The sequence below is a fragment of the Knufia obscura genome (assembly GCF_036327395.1).
Source record: "Knufia obscura strain CCFEE 5817 isolate CBS 148926 chromosome Unknown scaffold_1, whole genome shotgun sequence".
NCBI lineage: Eukaryota > Fungi > Ascomycota > Eurotiomycetes > Chaetothyriales > Trichomeriaceae > Knufia > Knufia obscura.
The window spans coordinates 1,152,115-1,166,213 of record NW_027042687.1 but is presented as its reverse complement, the minus strand read 5'-3'; the positions used below and the strand labels follow the sequence as shown (position 1 = coordinate 1,166,213).

Here is a 14,099-nt window from a genome sequence, read left to right as displayed (position 1 = left end):
AACGGACTTTTCAGGGTATCGAAGTCAACTTGATTTGCTCAGCGTCAGCGTCAGCGTCAGTCAACGCCTGAAGCAGCAATGGCAGGATGGGTCTGTTTGGGCATAAACACAAGCCAGCGGCATGTGCACCACAACCACCGCAGACGACGCCGATGACATACGCGCCGTCATCTCAAACGGTAGCCAGTCCTCCGCCTTACTATCAACAAGCGCCGGCGACTGTTCCGCCACCGAGTCAATATGCGATGCAGACCTCTGAGGACTTTATGTCCGTCGATGACTTCAACGCTGTACAGCGAGCCATAGACCAAGATGCGGTGATCGATCAATTCAGCGACATAATATCGCGTATAGACGAAGACCGGTGGGACGATAACGATGACGATTTCTCGATCTTGCTAGCAGAAGAGTCGAGCTATACTTCGAACGGCCTCGAAGAGACAACTAGAGCGATTGTGCCCAGCAGGAACTTGAGAGAAAGAAGGCCGACAAACCAAAGTCGAGCTCAGAAGATCACGATCTGGTCGAAGGTGTCTTTCTATGCCAATTCGAGGCTGCCAGTCAATCTACCACCTTTGAGATGCTATCTGCCAACATGGCCAATGATATGCTTGGCTGCGCAATACTCGGCGAATGCTTATAGAACACCGCAGTCGTCACATGAAAGGAGCGCGTTTGTGTCTGCGGATGCAAGGCTAGGGACCAAAGCTATGGTCATGAAGTCGGTTCCCTGTGACGACAAAAAGACTCTGGTATTTGCCATTCGAGGAACAAGCACACTCAGCTTAAGAGACTGGAACGTCAATTTGCATACAGCTCCGGTTAGTCCAGCTGGCTTTCTGGATGACGAAGGCAACCTGTGCCATGCAGGATTCTTACGTGTCGCCAAAGCAATGATCAAGCCAATTGCGATGCGTTTGAGAACACTGCTAGAGGAAAATCCCAGTCGGGCTAGCTGCAGCCTACTTATCACAGGACATTCAGCCGGAGGTGCTGTGGCCGCTCTACTCTTTTCACATATGTTGAGCTCGGTACGAAGTGAACTTAGCATATTGACCGACTGTTTCAAGCGAGTGCACTGTGTTACTTTTGGAGCGCCTCCAGTCTCGCTACTCCCATTATCCAAGCCCGATTCAAAGCGGTATCACAAGTCTCTGTTCTTCTCGCTCATGAATGAGTAAGTCACGCTTTTCCATTCCAGCCACCCACAGTACTGACTTGCTCCAGGTTTGACCCTGTCGTACGAGCCGAGAAAGCATATGTCAGAAGCCTGGTCGACCTTCTGTCTTCACCACTTCCGAATGTATCAAACCAGCGAAAGGCAGCGTCAGCCAAGAAGTCCTTCTCGTGCCTTCAGCAATCGATGTCGAAACTGGATCTCACCCTCTCCAAGGTAGATCTTACGAATCCGCAGTCCATGGCTGCAATCAATCCTCTGAAGAGCAAGCAGTCTCGCACGAATGCCTCCCAGTCCAACGTATCAATTAAACCACCTTTCCAGCCAGCCCGTCCTCCATCTTCACCTCTGTGGCAGGTTCCCACAGCGACACTGTCTAACGCAGGACGACTTGTGATCATGCGGATCCCTCCTCAGCCTTCTCAGAACACCCGTCGCGGCTCAAATCTGCAGAGAACAACGGGCAACAGATGGGAGAAGGACAATCTTTCTAGAGTTACGGCGCATACGGTCACGGATGAGCAGTTACGCCAGGTCATATTCGGAGATCCTGGTATGCATGCGATGGAGATATACCTGAGGCGTGTTGATATGCTAGCGCTTAAAGCTGTAACAGCAAGGGGATGATCTTTCACGAAGGCTACGAATGAAGACAGTCCTCGATCACGTCTCAGAAGGTGATCATTCTGATGATATGCGCACTTCATGTAGGTTCGACATTATTGATTGCGGTCGCTGATCCAAGCATGTCGAGCTGCTTAGATAGTCCTGCGGCTTGTCCATGGAACGGCCATCAATCTTGATGGGAACACCTTCGGATATCCTAGGCTAGAGTTTGGCAGAGGAGCCGCAATCCTGGCACACCTGCTCCGCATCAGATCAGGGTGTACTTATTACGTCATAGCTTCCACCCCGAACAGGTTTCAGAATGGCATAAAGTTCATGGTGGTGTGAGCTGATACAAGCTCCATACAATACAACAACATATCTCTCAAAAGCTTTCGCTTCACCTTGTTATCAAAATCCCAGTCACCAATTGTACTACAAACCGAACGCACAAACCCGAAAGCTCTTACCACAATCATCGACAAACACCGCCTGCCATGGTGAAAGTCGAAGTAGGCGGCAAACCCGTCTTTGAAATCCCATGCATAGAAGGCGTTAACAAAACCATGAAGAACGGCACTCGTATCCGCAGCACTACGACTAAAAGCAGTAGTAGCAAATTCTCCTGGAGCACCTCCGTCTCTCGGCTCGTAGTGACCAGTGACACCGACGACTTCGATGAAGACATCCTCGCCCATTTCAGAGAAGAAGGCTTTCAAATATGGTACCTTCCCTATGACGGCGACAAGGCAGGCTACCGAAAGCAATTGGAGCACCTGTCTGACCCACTCGAACTGGGTGAGCAGTATGGCATCGTTGCGTACGGCGACGCAGCGGCTCAAGTACTTGAATCGTGCATGAGACCAATGCCGAAATTGTGTGCCGTGGTCGCGTATTATCCGCCTCATATGCCCAAGACGAGTGCAAATTTCCCATCTAGTCTGAATCTGACGATCCATCTTGCGGCGAATCAAAAGTTTGGCACGAGACATGAGAAGAGCTATAGGTATCCCGGGACGAAGGATGGTTTCGCCGAGAGTGATTTGGAGGAGTACAGTAAGCCTGATGCACGGGTTGCTTGGTCGAGAACGATTGCGACATTGAGGACGGGGTTTGGGATGGAGCCGGATCTGGAGGGTGTGGTTGATTGGCATAACAGGCTGAAATGGAGTGGAAAAGAGGATGATGTGGAGGACTTGATGAAGAGCGTAGGGAAGGGCGCGGTCCTGAATCATGCGCCTACTATGACGGGTGGTATTGGGAAGAAAGATCTGAAGCGGTTCTATTCTGAGTTCTTTGCTGAGCGGAATCCGCCAGACCTGAAGACGAAGCTGTTGAGTAGGACTGTGGGGAGTGATACGGTGGTTGACGAGATGCTGGTGGGCTTCACGCATAGTGTTGAGATGCCGTGGATTTTGCCAGGTATTCCGCCGACTGGGAAGCGGGTCGAAGTTGTGTTGGTTACGGTCATCGGAATAAGAGGTGGTAAAGTCTGTGCTGAAAACGTGCATTGGGATCAAGCAAGTGTGCTGGTGCAGGTTGGCTTACTAGATCCTAAGCATGTTCCATCTAGCTTCAAGGCGACCGAGGAAGGGAAGGAGAAACAGGTGGAAAGACTGCCTGTCTTCGGACTGGAGGCTGCCCGGAAAGTTGCCGACGAGTCAAAAGGAAAGAGCAACGAGCTGATATCCGAGTGGTAAAGGGCGGAATGTCCACATTGTCTCTGTCTCTACAATCCGTGACTACCGCGTGGAAACCTTCAAGCCACGATACAGTATGCGTCCATACGCTGCGCCTTCCGGCGCCTCTCTTCCCTCACCAACCACCGATGGATTGTCAAACCATCAAGGTGGCTGTTACGGCGGTGAGCCAGAGACAATTCGATGGAACGGCATAGCGCCGTAACAGACCTACTAGTAGTCCCAAAAGCACTGCTGCGATGAAGCCCGGAAGCATGGACTCTGCGTTGTCAAACGAGGAAGGTCCGGCGTGGCATCACAGTAGCTTCAGGACCTAAGGGTGACCATCCTTCCCCCGTCTTGAAGCTTGTCACATCAGAATACTTACTCAGATGTACAACGTGGCAAGAAGCATCATCAACACTACTGTCTAATCGTGTCATCACAGCCCATTCACTGAGGTCTAGCAGTCGTGCTTACAGTAAGTTTGCCATTTGGATGGGCACTTCTGACTTTCGCAAGGAGCATGCGATCATGGGGAAGATGTGGGTGTTCGAAGAACGATCAAATTGTTCATTAGGGAATATGGTACGTTCGTACTCATAGATAATTCATAGCATTGGCGCATGCGATCAGCAATCCAGCGTAGAGAAGGTATGTGGCATCAGCAATGTATTCAAACCATTGTAAACGCTCCCATAATCCTGCCTACAAAAAGCCCTTCATATCATCATATGTAAGCTGCAGCGTCCGCTGAGAAATTTTGTCAAACTAGGACAAACCATTCGTGTCATACTTCGAGTAGCTAAATAGCTGTCTCGTTCTGAATCACTTGGATACTCACATTCACTTTCTTCAACCTGTCTTCGGAACCTCAGTAGTCAATTCGACTCTACTATTGTGGCCCTCCCCTCCCAATTCACTGTACCCATAACTGTGGCTGTGCGGCAGCTCCGTTGGCGGCGTACTTTGCTGTTGAGGATACGTTCCGGTCATGGTAGGATATCCGTGTGTCATGGGCGTGTTATACGTGGGTGGTATTAACTGCATATGCCGCTGCTGATCCTCTCGTTGCTTCTGGAAATTCGCCTTCTCCTCTGCAGCTAGAGTCTCGGTAGTGGTGAGGGAGGCCTTGGTGTTCGCTAGGTCGGATCTGAAGTGCTTCCTGCTTCGGAGCGCGAATGCGAGTGCGACGAGGGCACCGATCAGGCCTGCACCGAGGATACCGCCGACTGCACCGCCTACGGTTGCGGAGTTGTCGGCTGGGCATAGGGACTTGTCGAATACGGTGTTGGCACTGGATGAGCAGGTTGAGTTCGATGAGGAGCCACTGGCGGCGGCGGGTGCGTCAGTGGTGAAGTTGAATGTTGTGTTGATTGCTGCTGTTGAGCCTGGGAGGAGCAGGTTGCCGATGTGGGATGTCGAGATCATTGATGAGTTGTCACCGCAGCAGTTCTCTGTGTCTGAGCCTGCTCGACAGCAGAATTTGCCTGGTTCGCATTGTAAGACGGACCATGAGTATTGGTTGCCCACTGCGTTTTGGTTAGCATTGTATAGTGACTCGAAGGGGAGACTACGTACTGAACGAGCACAGCTTAGCACATCCGTCTGCTTTGCCAGTCTGGTCTGTACAGCCATTGATGTAGAGGAAGCCGGCAAACCACCCTGATGTCGACTGGCATAGACCGGAGTCGAGGCAGAGGTCGTTCTGCTGGTCCTCCCCTTGTGTGCCGTTCAACATGCAGCATGCGCTACTTTCGGCTTGCGGGTAGCATGGTTGATATCGGGCATCGAGAACTTGGCCGTCCATGCTGTAACATTGCTGCGCTGTTGCAAGCTTGGCGACGGTGCCCAGCACCATCAAAGAAATGGCTGCCTTCATCGTGAGATACGTTGCCTGAATTGAAACGAGCGGAAGAGGCAGAAAAGTAAATTAGCTGGTATAAGATGCGTGAAGAACGCGGACGGTGGAAAGCAATAACGATTCTGGAGTCATCGTGTTTGATCCAAATAAGATATTCAGCTAAATAGTGAGCCGCAGAGGGGTTGGGCAGGGGGAGGACTAGCCCTTGGCTGAATCCTTCGACAACAGCCAAAAGGTCAAATCTCAGCCCTAGGTCAAATGAGCTGTGCCCGTTTATTGATCGACTGGTTCTGGACGTGGCCAGTCGTTTAGTCTGAGCTCACAGACCATGGGTACAAGACGCAGAGATACTTCTGAGTGGACATGGCAGGGTTCTTCATGGCTAGATTGAGAGTGCGTCGGCTGTGTTTCAAACACACTTGGGGGCCGTTACCACGCTAGCTTCCAGGCAACGGCATGTAATGTGGCTTGCAACTGCTGGTGGTATATTGGCGTACGTCGTGTTCACGAATTTGACGGCGGTAGCGGCCCTTGACGAGATGCTGAAATGATATCAGGAGTGGTGAGGAAGCGAAGAAGTTCTTTCCACATAAGGCTCGGCTGATATTATTCCGCCTGAAACAGCTTAGCCGACGTCAGTCTGAACGATGTGCTTGAATGAAACCTAACGTTTTCCAGTATAGTTGCGATCCCGGCCAGACTCCCATTGGTTCCTTGGGCACAAGAATGGCCCCAACGTGCTCCTTTGTCAAATTAAGCCTTGTACCAGTCGAGATTTCAACCTCCCACCCCCTCAAAGTTTGACGTGATCGGGTTGTTACGCCGAATTCGATTTCGCGGACAAGCTCTGATCGGAACCACTCATTTCGGAGTCCTAAGATGTACCCTCTGACAGCTACAGAACTGCACTGAGGCTCGACTATCGCAACAGAAGGCTCAGTGTTCGACTTCTCTAGCTGAACGATGTGCTTGAAACCGCATGACGAGTCGATTTGGTATGCAGCGTGTGTAAATACTTGTATGATCTGTGGATCGCCCCCCCACATTGACGACCTCTAAACGCCGGTCATATGCCTGTCTTATGCACCTCCAGGGCGGATCCTTTCACCTCACTCTCATCAACTTGCGCCGTTTCATCTCACAGCGTTCTTTCACATTTCGTACCTACCCAACCCATCCTTGCACCCATGGTTCTTGCCAATTGCAACTCCATCCTTACCCTTCTCCGGGTTCAGGTGAAATCACAGAGTGGTATCCGGTCTCGCCGTGCCGGGAGACCTCTCCTTAGCACTATCCAAATGTCGATCTGATCGAAGCAAGAATTGTTAAAGAAGTCTTGAAAGTACTCGCAGCAATGTCGTTCCTGCCATAACCACTTCCATTTGCTGCGCATCTGGTACTTTTTGGTGCCTTCCGTTCATTACACTGTTGCTTCTCAACAAACACTTCATCATGCGCTCTGCAACTGTTTCTTCGCTTCTCTCTTTACCTTTTCTAGCATCAGCATGGCTCCCGGGCGAGCATAAGCAAATTGTCTCACGAGACGGGATCGACCTGTTCAACCGCAGCAGCCTCTACGAGCATGGCCTCACGAAGCGCTCCCCAGGCCTCCCAGAGATCGGCGACCAGGTCAAAGTGCGAGGCGTCAACCTGGGTTCACACTTTATTGTTGAGAACTGGATGGCAAGCACCGTCTTCTCCGGGTTTGGATGCAAAAGCGATTCCGAGTTCGATTGTGTCTCAAGTCTGAACGATCAAGGCAAGGCCGATAGCGACTTCCAGGGCCATTGGCAGTCATGGGTCGGCGCAGATGACTTCAAGAAGATGTCTAGTCTTGGTCTGAACACTGTACGAATTCCAGTCGGGTACTGGTTTCTTGAAAGCATCGTCGACTCTAGCGAGCACTTCCCGCGGGGTGGCGAGAAATACCTTGATCAGGCAGTGCAGTGGGCGAAGGATGCTGGGCTCTATGTCATCATTGAACTTCATGGTGCACCAGGTGCCCAGGCTACAGATGCATTCACTGGCCAGGTCAATCCATCACCTGGCTTTTTCGACAACTACAACTACGATCGAGCATGCAAGTGGCTCGAATGGATGACCGACAAGATTCACTCAAACCCGTCATACAGCACAACTGGCATGATCGGCCTAGTAAATGAGCCTGTTCGCATTGGCGACTCCAAGTACCCGAACGCGCAGTCACAGACTGACTCCATGCGTCGAGACTATTACCCCAAAGCTTGGACAACAATTCGAAACAAGGAGGATAGTCTCAACGTTGCCAAAGATCAGCAAGTCCATATCCAGATGATGGACAAGAAATGGGTGAGTTACATCGCACAATGCATTTTGGCTCGATCAACTCGGCGTTGCGTATCCAGCACCGTTCCCGATACCGATTCCGATGTTACACATTTACTAATGCATGTGTACAGGGCTCTGGTGATCCTAATGAATTCTTGCCTGACCAAAGCTTCTGGCATGCGGCATATGACGATCACCAATATGTGAAGTACACCGACGCAGAAGTCTCTCACCAAGGGTATATCGACTTCTCGTGCGCAGATGATCGAAGCGGAAATTGGCCCACGATCGTTGGCGAATGGTCGTTATCTGTTAACTCTGACGTGGAGCACAACAGCGACTGGGATCCCAACAATGAGGCCAACAAGGATTTTTATCGAAAGTGGTTTGCAGCACAAATCATGGCGTACGAACGAGGTCAAGCCATCGGTTGGACGTTTTGGTCGTGGTCGACAAGCGGTCTCAATGACCCACGCTGGGATTATCAGATGGGTGTTGATGCCGGAATAATTCTGAGTAACCTGGATGAGGCGTACACGATCGGTGCTTGCTAGTGAATCGAGGCGAAGGCGGAAGAAATGATTGTTTAAGCCAGCCATAGCTGCTCGCTCAGTCAAATGTGATTTTCTTGCCAGTAAAAGAGCCTGCGCCTGCATTCGCAGTTTCCATCTTTCTCTTCCGTGCAGCTTCCCACGATGGGTGCATCTTCTCGCTCTTGCCACCGGCTTCCTTCTTGGTAGGTCTTGCCCTTCCAACGACAGGATCAGAATTTGCTCCAGTACTTCTCCCGGAGCCGGCTCTGTCCTTGACAATCCCATTCCTCCTCTCGGATCTGTTCGGTAACTTGGCCGCCCTACCAATCTTGGCGCCTTTAGCATTGGATGATTCAACGGCACCTCGTCTGGCATCCCATCCGTCGTTCCTCGTTTTGCCTTTGGAACCTGTGTATCCACCGGCAATGAACCTCTGCCGATCACCGTGCACGCCCTGCGCACCAGTAGCCTTCAATAGATGTGCCGCTTTGGTTCCATGTTTCTTCTCGGCGATTGCCTGGCGTGCACGCTGACCGCGGCGGTTCTTCCTCGGTTTTGCCGCTGCTGCTGCGTATGCTTTGTCTGGGTCGTACCCGTCACGTGCATCATCTTCATCAGGTTCTGAGCCGGAGTAGTAGCCGCCATGCATTAGTGATGGAAGGAAAGAGGTATTCGCGGTTGATGAAGGGGTTGGTTTAATAGAATTCGACTTCGATTGCAGCGTGTCCGATTCGTCTTCTGATTCAGATGAGATCGAGACTTCCTCATCCTCGACCCCATCATCTTCGTCGGTCGTGATCTCCATGGAGTCCTGATCTCTGTCATGATCTTGACCATCGACTCCTAGCTCGTTTTCAGATTCATCCTCATCATCTGACAATGCTGTCAGCCTTGCGTTGTACAAGTCCATCAGCTCTTCTTCTGGGATGTCAAGGACATCCCCTTCATCGGCATCCGAGAAACCTGCAAATTCATCCTCCGATTGCTTCTCAGCTGCACGCACAGGCTCAAACTTTACTCGTTTGGCATCGCTGCTTTCGATCCCTGCATCCTCGCCAACAGTCGCGCCTGCCGGCTTGTCTGCTCCAACCACTTCCCTGATTCCCTTCATGATACCCGGCAGAACCTCGCTAACGGGATTCGACTTAAACAGTCTACCAAGCACATTTCCCTCTGCCACACTCCCGCTCGGCTTGATCTTGTATCCTGCAAACAGAGACTTGAATGCCTCGGCCTCGGCAATTCTTTTCGTCCTCACGCACTGCTTGAGCAAGTAATTTCTTGCTACCTTGCGCTCATTGAAGCCTCTCAGTACCTGCACTTCTGCCTCCAGCCTCTCAAGCTTACCCTTGTCGCTACCAGCTTGCTTGATGCGCCGCGACATCTTCTGACGGTCGAAGCCTCGTGCGAGCTTGAGCTGGGCTGTGAGTTGTGAGACGCCATTTTCGAAGCGGGCTTTCAGGCGCGAGACTTTTATGCGGATTGCTTGGTTCTCTATTCTAGCAATCTCATTCTCGAATTCTTCTTCGCGCTTGCGTTTTGACATGACGGTGAATTGTGTTTGATGTATTGGCTGATTAATGAGGCAGCCTCATCGGAGTTGGAGAATTTTGTCATAAGTGGAGGCTCGGCTTTGGCCGGCACTAAGACGCGAACGCGTACTTCGTGGCTTGGCAGTAAAAGAGCTTTCTAAACTTCATACTGACAGCTTCCACTTCCGTGTTCTTGCCTCATCAAGAGGAAATTTCGAGTCATCAGCAACGTAGCGGCCGCACTGTCGCAAATTCTCTGAATGCAATACTGATAACAATCACTATGAACATGCATGCAGAACACCAAGGCGTCATCCTGGTAAGGCTGACTCGACTTGCTAGGGTTGGCGTTGAGCTCTCGCGAAGCTTGCCATGATGATTGGCCGCCTAAGATCAGCTATCGTTACGAGCGCCTACACCAAGATGTCGTGTTCAGCTCATGTACTTTCGTGCTTAGCACTGTCAGGCAGACGTCGCCTTCGACATCGTGCCTGTTCTCTCCTTGTCCCAGTCGACGATAGTTGTCTCTCTCACTACTACGGCAAAAAGAGCTTGAAAATATTGCGTGTAACAATAGCACTGATCTAACAAATAGCAGCCACTTCGCGACAATCGTCTTCACCATGGCGGGAACAACAACGCGCTTGATGCTCCTGGTCTTCTCAGCGCTGGGCTTCTGGACGCTATGGGGCTTCCCAGCGAAGAACAACCTCCTACACTTCTTGGGAGAGCTGTCAGAACCTGGCGCATCAATTCCTGGGCCAACATACTACCCGATGAAACAGCGGTTCACAGGCATCGGTCCGGTCGACAAACAACTCACGACCCTTGTTGGCTTCTTCTACACAGCAATTGATGGTAATAGAATTGACATTTCACTCAGCTTTCTTAATCTGGGAAGTCAAGTGCTTGCCGCCTGGATTCTTATTACCACAGAGAGCTACCGAGCAGGCAACAAAGATAGTTTCGTTATTACCTCGTAAGCTTGTAGCCTTTTTGCGTAGTATCAAGCTAACCATCTGGCAGCATCACACTCCTCGGCCTAGCCATCGCAATAGTGGGTTATGCCTGCGTTGCGCCACTCTGGTTCGCATTCCACCTATGGACATCGAAAGTCATCTCGAACCCCAGGGACTGGAATGTCATTCTTGACCAGCCCATCAAGCTAGCAATAGCACCGGTCGCAACCCTTATCGGGTTCGGCATACCATCGGCAATGATGGCACTTCCTGCTCCATCAGTCTTGTCATTCGACAGCAAGCTGAATTGGACAGCAGCTCAACAAGGCTGGCCACTTTGGATCTACTTGGCCCAGAAAACTATTGAAGCAGTTGTAGCGTGGTTTGATCCAATGGTGAGCATGAGAACCGAGAAGCAGAAGCGTGCAGAGACGATCAAATACATGCGACGTGCTTACCTTTTTGCATTGGGCACTTCGGCAGGCGCGCATCTCCTGTACACTGGGCTCGGCCTTGCTGCGTATTTCCTACCTGGTGCATTGAGCACGAAGTTGCAGGTTCAGCTTCAACCGGAGAACTTCTTTGTTCCACCTAATCCATTCGGTGACGATAAGGCTACGATGTTGTCTAATGGTGCGTTGTGGTTTTTGCAGTGGGACTTGATTGTGGGAGTGCTGGCTACCATGTTATGGGGAATTGCTGTGAGGTTGTCTGCAAGTGGGGAACAGGATAGCCTTGGTGCTTGGATCAAGGCATTGATCAGGTCCAGTCTCGTGGCGGCTGCCGTAGGCCCTAGTGGTGCAGCCGTTCTTGCGGTTTGGAACAGGGACGAGCTGGTCTTAAAGACCAAGGATGCGTAAGCCAGGATGAACAAGGTCACGGTCACCACGCAGCCGTCTCTTCGATCGAAAGACTGGTCAGCGCATGGAGCAAGTCGATACTTGCATCTTTTGTATATGGTTAATTGGGGTTACATGCTTTGAACAGATATTAAATGCACGCTCAAGCGGAAATGATAAGCATTAACAACGTTCTGGTACTTAAGATATCTTCCGAGACAAGTTTGCTTGCGGGTCATGCGGACGGGAAGGCACATCCAGTCGCGGCACTGCCCAGGAAGCTTAACGGTGCTTGTGTTTTGAGCCAGATCTTAGTGGCAGATCACGCTTGCTGCCCCAACAATAGCCGCAACCCCATCTGAATCCTGATTACTATCTCAGTATCTCCTTCTTCTCGTCAAACATGTGCTCATCACTCGAGATATCTGTTGCGGCCGCTGAACGAAAGTTAAAGATGATTGTGCTACAGGGCCCGTTCAAATGTGCTGAGTACGAGCTGAAGCGAACAGCTAGTTCACTGGGGCAGAACCGGGGTTCTAGAGCTCTACCATGAAACTCAAATCAAGCAGGAGCTGACGAGTCCCGTACGGAACGGCCAATAGCACTCTGGTCCCTGCCGCCGCGTCACGGCGACCGTATTTCGAGAAAGAAGATGCTCTGTTTTTGAAGTTGGGCATCTTGCACTTTCAAGACTCTACTGCACCAAGATCCTCTGTTCTCACTGATCTCTTCCACCTCTGTCATTTTTGCTCACTACCCTAGGCGTGTACTGTCTAAATGACACTGCATATGCTTCCGCTGCTTGCAGCAGCGGCCCCATTAGCAGCTGCTTCAGCTGGGTACATCCACCTCGATGTTTCGAAACAAGCTGCATCCAATCCTTCTCTGGCCCGGCGGCAGCAAGACTTCCAAGCTTCCCTAACACAAGCAAACGGCCTCGAGTATCTTGTCAACATCACAGTGGGAACTCCACCGCAGAATTTGGCAGTCACACTCGATACTGGGTCTTCAGACTTATGGATTCCCTCAATATCCTCGAAACCATGTCGAGAAGGCCAATGTGACGGCGGAGAATTTGTTCCTTCGCAATCGAGCTCATATAATATCATTGATGAGGGCGGTTTCAATATCACCTATGCAGGACCTGGAGACAGTGACTCCGGAAACTGGGTTGAGGAGAGCGTCAGCGTTAGTGGCAGCAAAACAATCAATAACACAATAATTGGTGTAGCGCTGCAGGGTGCTGATCAGCATGGCGTCATGGGTATTGGATACGACACGAACGAGGCGCAACCAAATCCTTCTCCCGATGGCTCATACCCATCTATGCTCGATCACATGGTCAGCCAGGGTCTGATCAACCGGAGAGCATACAGCTTGTATCTGAATGATCTCAATGAAACCACTGGCTCGGTATGTTTTGGTTGCGTGGATTCAACAAAATACACTGGTGACCTCATTGCTCTACCATTACAGCAGAGCGCTCGATATCCTGGTGAACCGGCCAACCCCACGCCTAGTGTTTTCTACGTCACCTTGACCGGTGTGTCTTTCATCGACTCCACGGGCGCAGAGACTACGCTCTCCTCAGAGGGCTATGCACAATCAGTCGTCTTGGATTCTGGCACATCTGAAGTGCTTCTCAACAACTACATCTTGACAGGTCTTGCGAATGGCCTCGGTGCTGTCTATGTTGGCGAGGAGAATTATGTCGTTCCTTGTTCGTACTCCAACACAAATGCAAGCATTCGATACACTTTTGGCGGCGAGGACGGTCCGTCCGTGGTCGTCCCACTATCAGAGGTCATCTACGGTCAACTCGTCCCACCGCGGGACTTTGCAGGTCACAGTTCAGGCGGCTGCAACATGGGCGTAAGCGGACCGATTGAAGGACAGGTCATATTGGGAGATACATTTTTACGAAATGCATATGTTGTCTTCGACCTGGACAACTACCAGGTGGCCATTGCACAAGCTAGAGGCGGTCAAGCAAGCATCAGTAGCCTCCAGGTCATATCTACAGGCACGGAACTTCCAGGCGTTTCGAGCACAGCGACCGCTGCCGGCACTCAGCTCAATGAGGAAGAAGCTTCCGCGACTGCGATTGGCATTCCTGAAGCCACTGGTAACACTGTAACTGCTGGGACACCTACTTTCCAGCTTGGTGCTTCTGCTACTGCAAGTAATGCTTCACCAAGCAATACTAGTTCGGGTACTGGTTCTGACTCCGGCTCTCCGGGATCGAGCTCTTCCTCAGGCTTGGCCGCTTTTATTACCCCTGGTCCACAGGCAGCTTTCTTGGGTGCTGCAGGTGCTGTCGCAGGTGCGTTTTTGATGTAGAACCATAATCGCTTGATGGAAGAACGTGCCCTGAATGTTCTATTTTGAAACAAGGGCAACACATGATTACGTTACTCAGGGAGTCAGACTCAGACCTATGTTTTGAATCACGTCTGCTGCCCAACATGCAAACGGAACGGTCACGTGCACCGCGACTTCCTCATGACGTAGCGCGAATCTTGCGACCTCGTATTCGTACCTTCCTCGTCTTTGTCTTATCTTCACCTGAATGTGATTGCGCGATTCACTGTCTGCTCATGTTA

At 51.1% G+C, this 14,099-nt stretch overlaps 7 protein-coding genes across 7 annotated transcripts; 5 read left to right on the top strand and 2 right to left on the bottom strand.

The window, feature by feature from the left end:
• Positions 1 to 86: 86 nt before the first annotated feature.
• On the top strand, positions 87 to 1,804 carry PMZ80_000425 (uncharacterized protein; the record flags this gene model as incomplete). Its single annotated transcript, XM_064868876.1, has 2 exons — positions 87 to 1,177; positions 1,228 to 1,804. The coding sequence occupies 2 exons, from the start codon at positions 87 to 89 to the stop codon at positions 1,802 to 1,804; spliced, it is 1,668 nt and encodes a 555-aa protein (XP_064734373.1).
• A 476-nt stretch (positions 1,805 to 2,280) lies between these two features.
• On the top strand, positions 2,281 to 3,483 carry PMZ80_000424 (uncharacterized protein; the record flags this gene model as incomplete). The annotated part of the gene is made up of 1 exon (XM_064868875.1): positions 2,281 to 3,483. One exon carries the CDS (start codon positions 2,281 to 2,283, stop codon positions 3,481 to 3,483), a length of 1,203 nt encoding a protein of 400 aa, XP_064734372.1.
• An 834-nt stretch (positions 3,484 to 4,317) lies between these two features.
• Positions 4,318 to 5,272, bottom strand: PMZ80_000423 (uncharacterized protein; the record flags this gene model as incomplete). Its single annotated transcript, XM_064868874.1, has 2 exons — positions 4,318 to 4,994; positions 5,044 to 5,272. The coding sequence occupies 2 exons, from the start codon at positions 5,270 to 5,272 to the stop codon at positions 4,318 to 4,320; spliced, it is 906 nt and encodes a 301-aa protein (XP_064734371.1).
• A 1,506-nt stretch (positions 5,273 to 6,778) lies between these two features.
• Positions 6,779 to 8,187, top strand: PMZ80_000422 (uncharacterized protein; the record flags this gene model as incomplete). Its single annotated transcript, XM_064868873.1, has 2 exons — positions 6,779 to 7,654; positions 7,765 to 8,187. 2 exons carry the CDS (start codon positions 6,779 to 6,781, stop codon positions 8,185 to 8,187), a joined length of 1,299 nt encoding a protein of 432 aa, XP_064734370.1.
• Positions 8,188 to 8,242: 55 nt separating this feature from the next.
• PMZ80_000421 (uncharacterized protein) lies at positions 8,243 to 9,712 on the bottom strand (the record flags this gene model as incomplete). The annotated part of the gene is made up of 1 exon (XM_064868872.1): positions 8,243 to 9,712. One exon carries the CDS (start codon positions 9,710 to 9,712, stop codon positions 8,243 to 8,245), a length of 1,470 nt encoding a protein of 489 aa, XP_064734369.1.
• Positions 9,713 to 10,321: 609 nt separating this feature from the next.
• Positions 10,322 to 11,517, top strand: PMZ80_000420 (uncharacterized protein; the record flags this gene model as incomplete). The annotated part of the gene is made up of 2 exons (XM_064868871.1): positions 10,322 to 10,677; positions 10,725 to 11,517. 2 exons carry the CDS (start codon positions 10,322 to 10,324, stop codon positions 11,515 to 11,517), a joined length of 1,149 nt encoding a protein of 382 aa, XP_064734368.1.
• Positions 11,518 to 12,273: 756 nt separating this feature from the next.
• PMZ80_000419 (uncharacterized protein) lies at positions 12,274 to 13,836 on the top strand (the record flags this gene model as incomplete). The annotated part of the gene is made up of 1 exon (XM_064868870.1): positions 12,274 to 13,836. The coding sequence occupies one exon, from the start codon at positions 12,274 to 12,276 to the stop codon at positions 13,834 to 13,836; it is 1,563 nt and encodes a 520-aa protein (XP_064734367.1).
• Positions 13,837 to 14,099: the final 263 nt, after the last annotated feature.